This window comes from Equus caballus, chromosome 17 (genome assembly GCF_041296265.1).
Source record: "Equus caballus isolate H_3958 breed thoroughbred chromosome 17, TB-T2T, whole genome shotgun sequence".
In the NCBI taxonomy this organism is placed as follows: Eukaryota; Metazoa; Chordata; class Mammalia; order Perissodactyla; family Equidae; genus Equus; species Equus caballus.
The window spans coordinates 31423929-31442851 of NC_091700.1; the positions used below are offsets into that span (position 1 = coordinate 31423929).

Below are 18923 nucleotides of genomic sequence, written 5' to 3' on the forward strand. Positions count from 1 at the left end.
CTAATTTACCTGAATTACTATGATTGCCTCCGTAGTAGTTTCCTCACCTCTTCTCTTACTGACCTTTATTTTATTTTTTACAATTTTTCTGGATTTGTTTTAAAATGCAAATGAGATTGTGTCCCTTTTTGACCTAAGATTTTCTAATAGCATTTAAAGTAAAATAGCACATGGGCCCTGGATAATCTGACTGCTGAACACCTTTCCAACTCTATCTCATGTTACTTTTCCATTTGCTCACTATGCTACAATCAGATTACCTTTTAGTCCTTTAAGCATGCCAAGCACTTTTCTGCCTCATGATCTTTGTGTTTTGTTCTTGGTTTTTGGTTCTTTTTCCTATTTTTTTTTGCATGACTGGTGCATACTCGTCCTTCAGGTATCTGCTTAAAGGTCACCTCCTCACAGAGGCCTTCTCTGACTACTGTAGCTAAGTAGCTTCCTCACCTTGACCACCCTATTCTCTATTATAGCATACTCTTTATTTCCCTTCTTGCACTTATACAATTTAATTGTTTGTTTATTAGAATGTGTACTTCATTAGGGTAGTCCCTGAGACCTAGTGTGGCACTTGGAAGCTAATACAGTAAATATTAAGTAACGGTGTAAGCCAATGAGAAAGCTAAGCAGTTTTCTAGAAAGTCGAGTATTGATGGTAGCCATAAAATGTATTTCATTAATAAACATGCTGAAGAAAGAGACAAGAATCTTTTATTTATAACTTGTCCTAGAAGCTGTAGAAGCTTTATGTTAATTATTTCACTTTAGGTTTAATCAGAAGAAAGTTAATATTTAGGTGAACTTATAAATAAATTTGTTATATTAGTTTTCCTTGAACAATTTTCAGGGAGAAGAATTTACACAGAAAATAAAAAAATTAATGTGCTACCAGTACAAGAATAGACATATGGCATAAACAGTGTATAAATGGATTGAAATTTGTATGAGCACTTTATATATTATAAATAAAACTTTTCTAATCAAATGAAAGGGAAAGTATCATTTTGCAAATGGTATTGCGATTACCAAATGAGGCAACCATTTGAGAAAAATTAATTTGTGTTCTTATTTCATACATTATGCTGAATAAATTCCCTATGTATTAAAATATAAAGGTAAAAATGAAAATTAACATAATTCAAGAAAATTAAGACTACTGTTATATAATATAAGAAACGGTGTTGTAAATCATAAAATCAAAGGCTGAAGTTGTAAGGGAAAAGATGTGGCTAAATGAAAGTTTTATGCATCTACATGTCTAAGCATTAACAAAATTAAAAGAGAAATGAAAACAGGAAAAAATTTACACTTATGTGATAAAAGTTAATAGCCTTAATGAATAAAGAGCTCTTACAGATCAATTAAAAGAATATACCACAGAAATGGAAAAATTTCGGAAATACTAAACAGCTAGCAAAAGAAAGACAATGTACAGTACAAATAAGGAAAATTTATTTAAAGCTAATAATCAAATAAATTTGTATTGAAACAAAAATGTACCATAATTTGCAAATTGGCCAAAATTTTGAAGGGTGAAAATGTAAATATGTGCACTTTACATAATAAAGTATGTAAATTTTTAAGTATGGATAGCATAAAAATATCCATAACCCTTGATCTAGTAATTTCACTTTTAGAATTGTATCTTAAGGAAACAATAAGGATATGACAATAATTTATATACAAATATTTTTACCACTCAGTTTTTATATATTGTATACTTAGAAATAAAGTTAATACTTTTTAAACAAATTGTTACCTTCATATAATCAACACTAAGGTTTTCAATATTGTAAATTTGTTGTTTTCTCTTCCTTTTGGAATTATTTTTTATGGATCCATTAAGTGGATACATTATAATTTATTTTACAAATACTCTGAAACACTGTCATCAATAAAATATTTATAGAATTCTTTTTGGCTACTGATGTTGAATATATTACCTATTTCAGTTATTTACAGGTGAAAATCATGCCCAGTTATTCCTAGCAAATATCTTTTAAAAATTTCAGCTCTTTAAGATAAACGTCTGTTTTCAATATCAGTAAAGGTACCAACAAAAGTCCCCCTTTCCTCTTTTTTCTTTCTTTCATCTTCTAATTTAACCTTTCTTTCAATTTACTTTATGATTTCTTCATTATATATTTGCTGAATAAATGAATGGTTTCCTGTACTAGGGATATATAATAGTAAGCAGAAAGTCCCTATACTTATACAGCTAACATTTGGGTGAGGAAGATACACTTTTGGAAACCACACACTTAAATATATAATTGGAAGTTATGTTGCATCCTAAGAAATAAAATTACTGATTGTGAGAAAGTACAAAAGAAGAAACCTAATTTAATTTGGGGGATGGGAAAGGCCTCTCATAGAAGTGACATTTAAGCTGGGAACCAAAGGATAAATTCACTTAGTTTAGGAGAAAGAATGGGGACAGTGGAAGCACATTCCTGAAAAGGCAGCCACATGTTCAGAGAAATTCCTTGGCATAGTCTGGGAACATAGGTAGGTAAAACATAAGAATCAAGAGAAAGAGAATCATTCTATGAGTTTAGATAGGTAGGCAGGAACCAAATCATGTAGGGTCTGTAAACTATATTAAGGATATGGTTTTTAAACCAAGCAAATGAGCATTGTGTTAGTGTTCTACTGCTGCCATAACAAATTACCACAGACTTATTGTCCTAAAACAACACAAATTCATTATCTGACAGTTCTGTAAATCAGAAGTCTAGCATGGATTTCACCAGGCTAAAATCAAGACATCGTCAAGGCTGCATTCATTTCTGGAGGCTCTTGAGTAGAATCCATTTTCCTTGCCTTTTCCAGCTCCTAGAGGCCACCCACATTCTTTGGCTCCTGGCCTTTCTCTTTCTTCCTCCATCTTTAAAACCAGGAACAGTGCATCTCTCAGAATATTCTTCTGTAGTCACATCCTGAGCACAGCCTGGAAAGGTTTTCTGCTTCTAAAGACTCTTGAGGTTAGATTGGGCCCACCTGGATAATCCCACATAGTCTCCTCTTCTCAAAGCCCTTCCATTTAGTGTTCTTTTTGCCATTTAAGGTGACATTCACAGGTTATGAGAATTAGGATCTGGACATCTTTGGGGGACATTTTTCTGCCTACTCTAAGTATCATAATCTGGTTTACAATTTTAAAAGAGTATTCTAGGTACAATGAGGGAAGAGATTAGAGGGGCATTGAGGGAAACTGGATAAACCAATTGGAGGTTGTTGCTTTCTGGGTAAGAGATGCTATTGCTTAGAACTAAGGTGTGGTGGCAGTGGAGACCGAAGAGGAAGATAAATTAGAGGCTTACTTTGGAGGTAAAATTGACAGGATGTGGTAATTGATTTGATATGGGGTATGAGGGTATGCAAAGTTTTCAAAGATGACACCTGGCTGTCTGGTCTGAAGTATTGAAATGATCAAATAGCCATTTATCAAACAAGAATGCAGGCAGGTAAGGTCAAAGAGAATGATTAAGACTTGCGTCTTAGATGTGTTGAGTTTTTTTTTAATTTTTACCCTTTGACCCCCTTCACCCATTTCTCCCACCCTCTACGCCGCTCCTCTGGCAATCTGTTCTCTGTATCTATAAGCTTAGGTTGTTTTTTTACATTCCACATATAAGAGAGATCTTATGATATTTGTCTTTTTCTTTCTGACTTACTTCACTTAGCATAATGCCCTCAAGGCCCATCCATGTTGTCACAAATGGCAAGATTTCATTCTTTTTTATGGCTGAAGAACATTCCATTGTATATGTATACCCTAATTTCTTTATCTGTTAATTCATCAGTGGACACTTAAGTTGTTTCCATATCTTGGCTATTGCAAATAATGCTGCAATGAACATGGAGTGCATGTATCTTTTTGAATTAGTGTTTGCGTTTTCTTCAGATAAATACCCAGAATTGGAATTGCTGGATCATATGGTAGTTCTATTTTGAGGAACCTCCGTACTGTTTTCCAAAGTGGCTGCACCAATTTACATTCCTACAAACAGTGCACAAGTGTTCCCTTTTCTTCACATCGTCTCTAACACTTGTTATTTCTTGTCTTTTTGATAAGAGCCATTTTAAGAGGTGTGAGGTGATATCTTATTGTGGTTTTGATTTGCATTTCCCTGATGATGAATGATGTTGAGCATCTTTTTATGTACTGTTGGCCATCTGTATGCCGTCTTTGGAAAAATGTCTCTTCAGATCTTCTGCCCATTTTTTAATTGGATTATTTTTTTTCCTGTTGAGTTGTATGAGTTCTTTATATGTTTTGGATATTAGCCCCTTATCAGATAAATGATTTGCAAATATTTTATCCCACTTAATAGGTTGTCTTTTTATTTTGTTGATAGTTTCCTTAGCTATACAGAAGGTTTTTCTTTGATATAGTCTTGCTTGTTTATTTTTACAGTTGTTGCTTTTGCTTTTGGTGTCAGATTCAAAAAGTCATTGCCAAGACCTATGTCAGGGAGCTTACTGCTAATGTTTTCTTCTAGGAGTTTTATGGTTTCAGGTCTTATGTTCGAGTCTTTAATCCATTTTGAGTTAATTTTTGTATATGGTACAAGATAGCAGTAGAATTTTGTTCTTTTGCATGTGTGTCTGTCCTGTTTTCCCAACATCATTTATTGAAGAGACTCTCTTTTTCCCATTGCATGTTTTTGGCTCCTTTGTCATAAATTAATTGACCATATATGTGTGGGTTTATTTCTGGGTTCTCTATTCTGTTCCATGGATCTATGTGTCTGTTTTTATACCAATACCTTACTGTTTTAATTACTGTAGCTTTGTAAAATAGTTTGAAATCAGGGAGTGTGATGCCTCCAGCTTTGTTTTTCTTTCTCAAGATTGCTTTGGCTATTCAAGGTCTTTTGTGGTTTCATATAAATTTTAGGATTATTTATTCTATTTCTGTGAAAAGTGTCATTGCGTTGAATTTGTGAATTGCTTTAGATAGTCTCACATTTTAACAGTATTGATTCTTCCAATCCATGAGCACACAATATCTTTCCATTTATTTGTGTCTTCTTCAGTTTCTTTCATTAGTATCTTCTAGTTCTCCATATACAGGTCTCTCACCTGCTTAGTTATATTTATTCCTAGGTATTTTAATTCTTTTTGATGCAGTTGTAAATGGGATTGTTTTCTTAATTTCTCTTTCTCATAGTTCCTCATTAGTGTATAGCAATGCAACAGATTTTGATGTATTGATTTTGTATCCTACAAGTTTACTGAGTTCATTTACTAGTTCTAACAGTTTTAATCAAGTCTTTAGGATTTTCTATGTGTAATATCATGTCACCTGCAAAGAATGACAGTTTTACTTCTTCCTTTCCAATTCAGATGCCTTTAATTTTTTTTTCTTGCCTAATTGATCTGGCTAGTACTTCTAATACTGTGTTGAATAAAAGTGGCAAGAGTGGGCATCCTTGTCTTGTTCCTGATCTTAGAGGAAAAGCTTTGAGTTTTTTACTGTTGAGTGTGAAGTTAGCTGTGGGCTTGTCATTTGTGGCCTTTATTATGTTGAGGTACCCTCTGTTGAGAATTTTTATAATAAATAGATGCTGAATTTTGTCAAATGGTTTTTTTGCATCTATTGAGATGGCCATATGATTTTTCTCCCTTCATTTTGTTAATGTGGTGTATCACATTGGCTGATTTGCAGATGTTGAACCATTCTTGCATCTCTATATTAAATCCCACTTGATTGTGGTATATGATCCTTTTAATGTATTGTTGATTTTGGTTTGCTAATATTTTGTTGAGGATTTTTACATCTATGTTCATCAGGGATATTGGCCTGTAATTTTCTCTTCTTGTGATGTCCTTGTCTGGTTTTGGTATCAGGGTAATACTGGCATTATAAGTTGAGTTTGGAAGAGTTCCCTCCAATTCTACATTTCATTCATCTTCTCTGTTGTCTTTTAATCTCTATTTCATTTCTTTCTGCTCTGATCTTTGCTATTTCTTTCCTTCTACTAACTTTGGGCTTTGTTTGTTCTTCTTTTGCTAGTTCCTTGAGGTATAAAGTTAGGTTGTTTATTTGAGACTTCTCTCATTTCTTGAGGGAGGCATTTATTGCTGTGAATTTCCCTCTTAGAACTGCATTTGCTGCATCCAACAAATTTTGGTATGTTATTATTTACATTTTCATTTGTTTCAAGGTATTTTTTGCTTTCTTCTTTGACCCATTGGTTTTTCAGTAGCGTGTTGTTTAATCTCCACATATTTGTGAATTTTCCAGTTTTCTTCATGTAATTAATTTCTGGTTTTATATCATTGTGGTCAGAAAATATGCTCAATATGATTTCAATGCTTTGAAACTTATTAAGACTTGTTACCTAACATATGATCTATCCTGGAAAATGTTCCATATACACTTGAGAAGAATGTGTATTCAGTTGCTTTGGGATGAAACGTTATGTATATATCAAGTCCATCTTATCTAACGTTTTGTTTAAGTCTGAGGTTTCCATGTTGGTTTTCTGTGTGGAGGATCTATTCATTGATGTAGTGGGGTATTAAAGTCCCCCACTATTATTGTATTGCTGTCTAATTCTCTCTTTAGGTCTGTTAAGATTTCCTTTATATGTGTAGTTGCTTCTATCTTGGGTGCATAAATATTTACAAATGTTATATCCTCTTTTTGGATTGACTCCTTAATCATTATGTAACGCTTATCTTTGTCTCTTATTACAGTATTTGTTTTAAAGTCTGTTTTGTCTGATATAAGTATAGTTACTCCAGCTTTATTTTGGTTTCTGTTTGCATGGGTTATCTTTTCCATCCTTTCACTCTCAGTCTGTGTGTCTCCTTACATCTAAAGTGAGTATCTTCTAGGTAACATATAGATGGTCTTGTTTTTCTATTTATTCAGCCACTCTGTATCTTTTTTTGAGGAAGATTAGTCCAGAGCTAACATCTGTGACGATCTTCCTCTATTTTATATGTGGATCGCTGCCACAGCATGGCGTGATGAATGGTATAGGTCTGCATCTAGAATCTGAACTTGTGAAACCAGACCAATGAAGTGGAACATGTGGAAATTTAGCCACTCGACCAGGAGACTGGCCCCCAGCCACTCTATATCTTTTGATTGGAGATTGGATAATTTAGTCCACACAAGTCTGCTTTCCTAATTTTTGTAGCTGCCACCAGGCAATGCCTCTTGATTGCCTGGCTCTGGTGCCCAGTGGGGCTTATGCTCAGGGTTCCACAGGATTGTAGCCAATGGAGAAGGAGTTGTTAAACACAGGTCACAGCAAAAGGCAACAGACCCAGGACTTCTCTTTCTGTGAAAGAGGCCTATTAGATAATTATCATGGCTACAGCTTGATGGGCAGGCTTCTAATTAAACAAGTGTCTATGGGCTGACTATAATCCTTTTTAGAGACCTTAGAGGGTGGGTACTCTCTTTGCATTCTCCCTCTGCCAGGCTTTAGAGTGCTAGAATCTCCTGGAAGGGAGTTTTATACGTGTCTGGTGCCCTGGTATTTACATCTAGTGCCCTGGGTTTTGAGGCTGCCACCCACGGAATCCCCCCTTGATTGCCTGGCTCTGGTGGCCAGCAGGGCTTGCCTTCCTGGGTCCAAAGGAACTGTGGCAATCAGAGAGATGGTTTTTGGCAGGCTGCCATCCCCAGGGCACTGCATGGACAGCCAGTTGAGGCATACCCTCCAGTCTTTCTGTGAAGGAGGCCTTGTTGCTTGTGCTGGAGCTTCAGTCTGAGGGGCAGGCTTCAGAATTGATATACATCTAGTGGCCTGTGGAGCTTCTCTCAATGAACTTAGGCTCCTCTCAAGGAACTTAGGCTGTGGATGCCATCTTGATAATGTCTTTATGACTTGCTCCAGCTCAATGGTATCTCCTAGAAAAGAGCTTATATACTCATATGGAACCTCAGGTTTGCAACTGCCATGCAAGGGACACCACCGGATTATCTGACTCTGGTGGCCGGGGGGCCTTATGCTTGTGGTCCCACAGAACTGTATATATTTGCATATTTTTAAAAGCTGCTGTCTGAGGGTATAGCTTTCAATTAGCCTAAATCCAAGTGTTGAGATCTAGGTGGGAGCTGTTAAAAATATAATAGGCTGCTTGGACAAGCACAAAGGTTTGAGAGACAACAAAGAGCTGGGGCAGGGTTGAACAACAAGGTTCATCTTCTATATAAGGCCACTCCTTCAAGACTGGGAGAGGTGGTTGTTTCACCTACTGTATATAAACCAGCACAGAGAGTCAAGCAAAATAAAAAAACAAAGGAATATGTTGCACATGGAAAAACAAGATAAAACCTCAGGAGAAAACCTTAATGACACAGAGATGAGTAATTTATCTGATAAAGAATTTAAGGTAATAGTCATAACGATGCTCACTGGACTGGGGAGAAGAATGGATGAACACAGAGCTTCAAAAGAGAGAGAAAAAAATATAAGGAAGTACCAAATAAAAGTCACAGAGCTGAAGACTACAATAACTAAACTGAAAAATACACTGGAGGGTGTCAACATGAGACTAAATGAAGCAGAAGAAAGGATCAGTCAACTTGAAGACAGGGCAATGGAACTCACCCAGAGCAGCAAAAAGAAAAAAAGAATGAAAAAAGTGAAGACAGCACAAAGGGCTTATGGGACAGCATCAGATGGACTAACATTCACATTATAGGGCTCACAGAAGGAGAAGAGAGGGAGAAAGGGGTAGAAATCTTATTTGAAGAAATAATGGCTTAAAACTTCCCTAATCTGGGGAAGGAAACAGGTATCTAAGTGTATTAATTTTGAGATGTCTATGGAAATCTTCTAAGTCTTTGGAAAGCTCAATTAAAGAAGGACATTACAGGTGATAGCTTGAGAGATTTCTTAAGCCTAACAGCATACTTAAGATCTACATTTTCAAGTGCAGTTCTTGCAACTCTTTCAGAGTTGCATAACTAATTTATCCAAGATAGTGTGGAAAACTAGTAAGTTGTGGAGAAAAAATTGGAACTTTGATCAATTTGATTACATTCCCGTGATCTTTTTGTTATGACATATTCCCTTTAGAAAGAAAGGAGAACCACCCAAAGTAGCTTAAGGGTTAGAAATATAAGGGGAGGTGAGAGTGAGAGATTCTTCTTTTAGGGTAGGAGTTATTGGTCTACAGATAAAGGGACCAGAGCTAGGAAGAGAGACGGAAATTGAAGATGAGTAGAGAGAATAACTGATAGAGTAGTTGGGCTGTGTATTTTCTTTTAAGTAGGACATAGGATCCTATAGGATATGATGATGATGTTGATGACGGTAATTGTGATAACAGTACAATTGATAATAGCAGCAGCAGGTACAAAACTTTATACTGAGATTATGCTAGGCGCTATTTGTGAATTATGCTCTTTAATCATCACAACATTCCTCTAATGTATGTACTATTATTATGCCCATTTTACAGATACAAGAGTGAGGCTGAGAAAAGTTAAATGGCTCATCCTACATCATAAAGCTAATAAGTGGTAAAGAAGTCTTGACTGAAAGTCAAACAGTCTTATTTCAAAGCTTGAACTCTTAACCATATGTAATATGTAAATTGTGGCTTATCTAATTGATATCAACAGAGTTATACTATATTTGATGGTTGTTTTTCTGCAACATAAAATTTTTAGGCATATATGTTGGCATTTTATTAGTAGTGTTAATGGTTGCCTCCAATACATTATAGAAATGTGTGATGTATTTCAGCAGGAAAAGTATTTTTTTTCTTTGAGAAGAAAAAGAGTACAAACACAAGCTAGGGCAAGAGAAAAGCAAAATATGTATATATTAATATTTTAAAATTTCAAATTGATATTTTATTTAAAATGTGCAAATTGGAACTATACTAAAATTTCAATTTTAAACATCACTTAGGAGATGGGACTTCTGGAAGAGAGAAATAAGGACCTCCAAAAAACTGCTCCTCCAAAAAAGCAATGAGAACACTGGCAAAAATTGTTGAAATCATGGGGCCGGCCTGGTGATGCAGGGGTTAAGTTCGCACACTCCACTTGGTGGCCCAGGCTTGCTGGTTTGCAGACCTGTGCATCACTTGTCAAGCCATGCTGTGGCAGGCGTCCCACATAAAAAGTAGAGGAAGATGGTAGGCACGGATGTTAGCTCAGGGCTGGGCTTCCTCAGCAAAAAGAAGAGGATTGGCGGCAGATTTTAGCTCAGGGCTAATCTTCCTTAAAAAAAAAAAAAAATGTTGAAATCGAATTTTTCAGTTCTCTGGAAAGTAATCAAAGGCTTGCAACAATTTAGAGAGTATTAATTCAAGAAAAACTGCATCATCTTCATGAGAACAGCAAGCTTTGTGGTGGTTTAAGTTTCCCTATTGCTATCCGCCTCTCCTAGGCTCCATAGCCTTGAAAACCAGCAGTCAGACAACTGTGGTAGCTGTGAAAAACAGCAGGCTAGTGGCCACTGGAATAAGGCCAACTGAGTTTGGAGTTTTTAGGAAGTCCCATCTTAGACCATTGTCACTATTTGACCTGTTTGGCAACTTCCTGGAAAAGCTTCATTCATGACCTTGTCATTATTTGACCTAATCAGAGAAAAGCCCTATTTCCAAAGTGTTTGTTAAAATAATCAGCAGCAATTTGTTTAACCTTGCAACTGCCTGAGGTGGCACTACCAGTTGGGGCAAACAAGAGCCTTACCAAAAATCTTAAAAAGATCTAAGAATGAGATGTCACTATTCTTGGGACTGTACTGAGGCCCAGGGAAGATGTGAGAAGTCCCTAATCACTTACCTCTGGCTGATCTTGAAGCCCTGTGCAAGCAGAAAAAGAAGGCTAAGGGAGAGTTGTAAATAGGAGGGTTAAAAGCATGCCCCAACGCACACACACAGCCTTCTGGCAAAGAGTGGAAGACTTACTGGTTCAAGACATGTAAGGCAATCTCTGTCTAGTCATTAGCTGACCACTAGGCTAATGGAGCAGAGACTTCAGTGGCTGAAGGTGACAGGGAATATAGATTTTACAGAATTAGTTCAGGAAAGTCAGTAAATAAACAAACAGAACAACTGTGAACCCCATGGGAAGGGTCTGATTTCCAGGAGTGCCACATTATATTATTTAAAATGTTTAGTTTTCAACAACAAAAAAGTATGAAAAATGCAAAGAAACAGGAAAGTATGGCCAATACATGGGGGGAAAAGGCAGTCAATAAACACTATCCCTGAGGAAGCCCTGATTTTGGGTTTACTGGACAAAATGCTTTAAATCAGCTATTGTAAATATGCTCAAATAATTAAAGGAAACCTTTTCTAAAGAATTAAAAGTATGAGGGTGATGTTTCACCAAAGAGAATATCAATAAAGAAATACTATAGAAAAGAACTACATAGAAATTCTGGATTTGAAGAGTATAATAATTAAAATGAAAAATTCGTTAGAGGGGTTCAACAGAAGATTTGAGTGGGCAGAAGAAAGAGTCAGCATACTTGAAGATAAGTCCATTATGATTATCCTATTCTGAGGAACCAAATGAATAAATGAATGAAGAAAAATAAGAGACCCTCAGAGACCTGTGAGACACAATCAGGTGAACTAACATACACACAATAGGAGTCGCAGAGGAGAATTGAGAGAGAGAAAGGGGCAGAAAGAATATTTGAAGAAATATTGGCCTGAAAACGTTCCAAATTTGATGAAAATCACTAGTATGCACATCTTAAGAGCTCAATGCACTTGTAGTAGGATAAACTCAAATAGATCTACACATCATAGTCAAAAACATCAATTGGAAGTACCTTCTTGGTTCTGAATTGTTTTTTCTGAATTTTAATTTTGTCTATTATGGGCATATTCTTTCATAACAATATTGAATTCCTGAAGTTGTATTATTTTCATACATTTACTGTAGCAAACAAGAAAACTGAATCATATACAAATAATTGCAAATAATTACTCAATGCATTATAGTCTTTTTTTGTGTAAAGTAAGCTTTAATAATGATTTTAAATCTTTATATGTATGGCATTTTTCCTCTTTGGAGTTCAGGTTAATTTTTATGTAGCTTAATTTGGCACTTTGGGATTTAATATAAAGAAAATATACAAGTTACTTATATACAGATTTTTATGTTTTAAATTACTCTAATGTGATTTAGTTTGCTTAATATTACTATTTGAAGAGCAAATAATTGATCTTAATATAATTTTTAGTGCTGTACTAACAAGGAGCTGTATGCTCATTTTATTTCTTATTTAGATAGTTTGGAAAATAGCAATTTGAATAATTTAATAGGTAAAACATATTGAAACACTTCATAAATCACTGTAAAACAAGATTTTTGGAGGAAGGAATGTGATAAATGAGGTCACCTTGTAGAAGTCATGTCATTTGCTGAACTTAACCCCATGTTTTTTCCAAAATGTATTAGATGAACTCATTATGTTCAATGAAAAACAGTAAGAAAAAGAGGCATCTGGCATCCAACTGCATGTTTTTGACAAGGTTAATATCGCTCAGGCTAGTAATGTTTCTGCTTTGCGTACTGACATGGCGTATTGCTACAGAAACTGATGAGAACTATTGAAAAGTTACAAGTCTACTGTCATTGATATAACCTGCACAGATGCAATCGTTTATACTTTCTCTGCTGTTCATGCCTAACTTCATATTGAAGTCACTTGGGTTAAACCCTCAAAGTACTTTAGTGTCAAAAAGAAGCATTTTGAGAACATATAAGTTATCTAAGCTGAAGTTTATGCTGTCAACTGAGAGCATGATCTATAGGAGATGTTAATGCATAATGGGAAATTAAGGTGAGTTCTTTGGATACTGATCTGTTTTTTTATTTGCAATTATTACTATGAAATTTTCCATTGGTGTTTATTTTTATTTCTATGTAACATGGTCGCAAGGTATGCTTTACAAAACTTATTTTTTGAAGAGAGTTGTTATTGGAATATCAAAATTACTGCTTCATTTTTAAGTCATTTTTTAACAGTCACAGTAAAAATAAAATTAAGATTTTATTACTGTGTAAATATCTTGATGAGTCATTTGAAAATACTCTAATATTTAATTTTAATAAACTTTTAATTGGCTTTTATACTTGAGAGGTCAAGATTAATTTGGAGTTCCAAGTGTCTGGTTAGTGAATTGTAGATTGTAATTGTCCATTGAGAGTCATTTGAACATAAAAGCCAAAAATTATATCATTAGTAGAAAAAATCTTTTTATATAGTACCCTGTAGACACTAAATCAAAGATTTTATTTTCCTAGATATTTTGTATACTTATATTTTAGACTACTGTAACTTGAAAAGTTTACATTTTTCTTGTAGCTCTTAATATAAAACACACTGTAAATAAAGATACTGAGATATCATATTAGGGTAAAGCCAAAACTCTAGGCCAAATCTCTGAATCAGCTAAATTCAGAATAAGTACTAGACTTGATTATATGCCTTTTTATAATTAAAGTCTATAAGAAAAGTTAGCCCATGCTACCTTGAGTTTTTGTTGATGTTAGAGTTCTTATTTTGTTTCTGTGTTTACATTCTCTGTCCTATTGTCATAGAAATGTCACTGCTGCTATTTAATTCTCCCTTGATTTTTCTGTCATAATTATTTTCATCCAAAAATATGTAATCTGTAGATGTGAACATGCATTAAATACGTTCAGTAGCATCTCTCACAGTGGAAATAACTACCTTAGCCATCTTCTCATTATTATTTCATCAACTTCCAAAGTTTCGATTATCACCTCAGTTTGAATGATCCCCAAATATATGGCTATACTTCTCTTGACCTACAGATAAAAATATCCCAGAGATTCTGCAGACTCCATTGAAAATTTAATTCATTATTTTCCTGAAAAGAACATGCTTCTCTTTTGCTTCCTTCCTCAGCTAGTGGCATATCTCCATTCTTTTTTTTCCTTAAGCTAGATATTCCAGAAGCATCTTGATTCTTTCCCTTCATTCTTATGCCTAATGCTATTATTCTCATTTGTCTTAATATTCTCTCACAGGGTTTTTAAAAAAATGCAAAACGGTTGTCTTTACCTCTTACCTTTTTCCTTCTCTAGTGCTTTGACAGTAGTAGTGTTGCTATTATCTCTCTGCTCAGAACTTTCATGTGCTTATTTTAATTTTTTTTCTTGGGAACAACAAAGAATAGATCTTCCTACTTTTCATGTTGGTCATGTAATAAGATAATAAGATTCATTATCGTGTTCTACTAATTAAGCTTTTCTTATTTCAGTTCTAAAATCTTTGACCAAACAAACAAGCAAAACTAAAACTGATTTAATAAATATGAGGAAAATTGTAACAGTGAATTGTGAGAGATATAAGTATTTTAGTTAATTTAAATGAATATTGTATACTAGGAAGATTGAATAATATGAAGATACTATTTATTTCTAAATTAACATATAGATTTGATACAATTTGAATCAAAAGAAAAGGAGAATATAGAAAATACCTTTTCTGTCTTTTGAAAACTTGGCAAAATTATTCTAAAATTAATTTTGAAAAATTATAAATTCATGTCCTAAGTAAATTTGAATGTTATAAAGTTAATGTATATTCAAGAAATTAGAAAAGCTGTTTTATAAAGTCTAAGAATTGAGCCCTGTTGCTAAAGAAATTCCTGCACATTATCTCTAAGCCTTCAGCACATGTGTGTAAAACTTTGAACAAGTTATGATCCCACTCAAGAGTAGTTTCATCAAAACAGTGTTTCACTGTGTTTTCGCTAGAGACTTCACCAAAGGTTTTGTGAGCTGTCTTACTGAAATCAAGATGGCCTCTTCCCCTGTTGAGCAGTCTCCTGATTTTCTGTCCCAATAACTTTTCAAAACAAAGAAACAACAAAACCTAAGGGCAGCTTTCTAGAACTTACAGATATTAATTTTGAAGAGATCTTAGAAATAATTTAGTCTGCCCTTCTGGTTTTGTAAAGGATAAACTTAAATATATGTTAAAGTAGTACAGATAGCTAACATTTACTAAGTATCCATTTTATGCATGAACTACAAATAATTTACATATAATACCTTATTTTCTTCTTCACCATGACTTTATTGAGTTAAAAGCTATTATTATTCCCACTATAATTACATTGGATAAATTTTTCAAGGTCCTCATTTATTTGCTAACATTTTTAGAATGTTATACCAAAAAGGCATAAAAATGGCTTCATATTTTTAAGGACAATATTAGAGATGTATAAGAATTTCCTTTATATGATTGCTAGCTAACAATGAAAAGATAAAAAGGGTGCTTCATATAATAATTATTTTTAAGCTGCTATAAAAAATTGTAGTAACTATTTCTCCGTGCTTTTAAATACCAGATGATTTATAAAAGAAACAAGGTTCTGTTGATACTTACTGAACAAAATGGCAGATGTATATGGATGATATGTTTTAACCCTGTTGTGTTGTTATGCACATCCAATTAGTAGATTTTTTTGTTTCTTACAGGTTTTATTTTCTTTATTCTAATATGTGAGAATGTTTTATTAATATTACTGGGTTTTCACTTGTGAAGGTTTTTGTTTAAACTAGTTTCTTTCATTACAGAAACACCTGCTGCATTTCCAGACACTATAAAGGAAAAAGAAACACCAACTCCTGGCGAAGATATTCAGCTAGAAAGTTCCATTCCTCATACAGATTCAGGAATTGGAGAGGAGCAAGTGGCTAGCATCCTGAATGGGGCGGAATTAGAGACTAACACAGGCCCCGATGCCATGAGTGAACTGTTATCCACTTTGTCCTCTGAAGTGAAAAAATCACAGGAAAGCTTAACTGAGAACCCCAGTGAAATGTTGAAGCCTGCACCATCCATATCTAGCATCAGTCAAACAAAAGGTATCAATGTCAAGGAAATATTGAAAAGTCTTGTGGCTGCCCCAGTTGAAATCGCAGAATGTGGCCCTGAACCCATCCCATACCCAGATCCAGCACTGAAGAGAGAAGCACAGGCGATTCTTCCTATGCAGTTCCATTCCTTTGACAGGTAGGTACTGCACGTGGTAGTCACAGTGCTCTATACATAGATGGAAAATGAGAGTCTGTTAATCTAAAAATATTAGGAGAGTCTCGAACACATCATATTTATTAATGTAGCTTCTTACTACAAAGAATATCAAAGTGACAGGCCAACCTGATTGATCTTGTAGTAAGGCATTTTAATAATACATCTCAAAAAAAGGGTTTCAGTATGAAATGGATGATAGCACATTGAATTGGAAATAGGGAAACCTGGATTCTGATTATAATCCATCTTCAAGTGACTACACTACATTGGGGAAGTCATTTTATCTTTTTGAACTTACTGGTTTCATGGATAAAATGGGGGAGGGGATAGGCCAAATCTCTCCACGGTCTAGTCTAGCTCTGAAATTCCAATATAATATTATTGATAACTGTAATAATTGTTGGAGATTAAATAGTTTGCTTTAAGTAATAAAACTTGTTTGAGTTTTAAATGCAAATATATGGAAAAAATAAAAAAATGTACATAATCATCTTCCTTATGATATTTCCAGTATGATGTAAAAGTAGACATATATTTGAAAGTAAACATTGCTGAAAGGCATACTTATAATATGGCCCACATGTCTACATTCAAATGTTAAATCATACAAGGAATTTTTAGTTGAGAGAACAAATAATTCTTTTTTCTATTCTAATATGCATATCATAAAAATGATGGTTCACAAAAGCAGAATAAAATATTTCAGAATCAAATTGTGCATGTAATATATCCTACAATTTAAAAACATGTGCAGCATTAGAAAACTATTTTAGGACAAATACCAGTTACTAACAATAGTTCTTTGACACTGGGATTGATGTTAATGTGTAAACTAAAGAATATGTTTATCATCTGAATTAAATTGTTATTGATGTTTAAAACACTTTTTTCTACGCAAAATTTTTATATATGTGTCAATAAGCAATTGTTTTTGTTTTAGAGAGAAAAGATCAAGTTAGGAAATCAATTCTTTCTTAAACTCGAATGTCAAAATAAATGTATGGTCAAAATGTAATATTTATTCCATATTACTTTCTCTAAAAGGGCCAAACGGCTTTATCCAAATTAGAGACAGTAATTTCTTAGTGTTTAAGGGTGGAGGTGTGACAGTAAAGCCATTTTCAGTCAGGATAATGATCTTTTTTCATGTATAAATATAATTTACATTTTGCCTATGAACATTTTAACCAATGTCCTACAGATATTTCTTGAAAATCTATTGAAAAATATAAATGGCATTAGTCGTCATGTTGGATATAAAGATGGATAGTTAGTTTTGTCTTCTATGAACTTACTGAGTAGAAAAAGGAGATAAAATATTTACAAGTAATTGTCATATAAGATAAAATATAAATGTCAGAAGTTTTTAAAAACTATAACAAAGGAGGAGTTATGAAATGTAGGAAAATCTTTCCTTGTTTTAATAGTTTGTGATAATATTATCCTTGCATGCTCATTTATATGGATCCTTGGATGTTCCTTATGCTATTTTGTATTGATGTCCTTTATTTCATCTGTGTGGTTTATCTTCCCAGGATAGATGTGTATGTGTATTTATGAGTATATATAAACATATGCATGTAAGTATCTGTAATTATATATATAATTATTATAAATATATAAAAATTATTATATTTATAGATATAGATTTACATATATCTATAAATATTTAATTTAGGGTCATAAAAGTTTTGTTGTTGCATCTAATTTTAAATTTAAATTTTGTTAAAGTACAAGACAATAAATACAAAGAATTATTGTGATTTGCCTAAGAGAATCCAATGAAATAAAGATTAAGTAAAATATTTTTGTTTTAATTTAGATGATTATTAGGAAAATTTTTTCGTTAAAACTTAACAAAGCAATCTTCTGAGTGCCAATATTCGTAGCTACTCAAAATTTATTACACTTTTGAGAATATTATTAAAAAAAATAGAACTTTCTATTTGTTCCTGGTAGCATTTATGCAAAATTCAATGGGAGTGGAATCATTATTCTAAATTGCATAAGTAGAAATGAAATCGAGGCGCACAAAGCATATTTCAATTCTTTTTAGGAAAAGGGTCTCTAGTGTGGTTAATATATGCAGTAGCTCAAGTACTATCAAATGTAAATGATGAGGTGATATTGATGAAAGGAGGGGATTGAGGTCTCAGGGGGCGCTGATGACGGATTGAACAGAAGCGGCCTTGCACTGCACGTAACTCAAGTCTGTCGTCTTCACTGCTCAAAGCCATAATGGGAGGTGGCAGTCTGAAATGAGTTGCCACGGCAAAGAGTATTATTTTTGAAATGCTTTCACACAAATCACTACGCCCTGCATACAACTTAGTTTCATGCTTTAATGTCATCAGGAGGCACAAATTGGTGTGTCTAATTGTTTGCCACCTGCCAGCAAAATGAGCTGCCAGCCAGCCAGACGGGTTTGATTGTCTGTCAGCCATTCAATAGATTGAGAGTGACAACATCAAAAATTTAACTTCAAACTCTGGAGCTTTGAGCAGCTTTTCAGAGACATCATCCCCACAAGTGCTTCTGGACAACTGCATTTTTCAATTATATTTCCAATATATTGCTACCATTTGCCTTATCTGTCTTAAGGTAGATATAATTACATTATGAAGTATATAAACATGATTCTGATGCACTAAAGTCTGAAATCCAAGTTATGACATGTCTTTTAACATCACATTGAATTCCTTCAAAATAGGATCCAAAATGACAGGCTTTAGAAGCAAAGTCCTGAATACTACCAGTTTCAAACAGAATTATCATGGGTCTTACTCTACCAATAATGTATTTTTCATTTTTATCTTTAGTTGAAAAATAGCTATAAACTCAGTTGCTCATTTCTTTGTTACTAAATCATACTTCCTAATAATATTGTACAATCCCAGTGGAAAT

The 18923-nt window shown here is 33.9% G+C and overlaps 1 protein-coding gene across 13 annotated transcripts in view; it reads left to right on the plus strand.

The window, feature by feature from the left end:
• NBEA (neurobeachin) overlaps nt 1-18923 on the plus strand; it is a 671317-nt gene that overhangs the window by 236092 nt on the left and 416302 nt on the right. For all 13 annotated transcript variants that reach the window (XM_070240236.1, XM_070240226.1, XM_070240227.1 and 10 more), the window contains one exon: nt 15560-15998. In XM_070240236.1, the coding sequence (XP_070096337.1) occupies nt 15560-15998 (439 nt within the window). The remainder of the gene's footprint in view (nt 1-15559; nt 15999-18923) is intronic.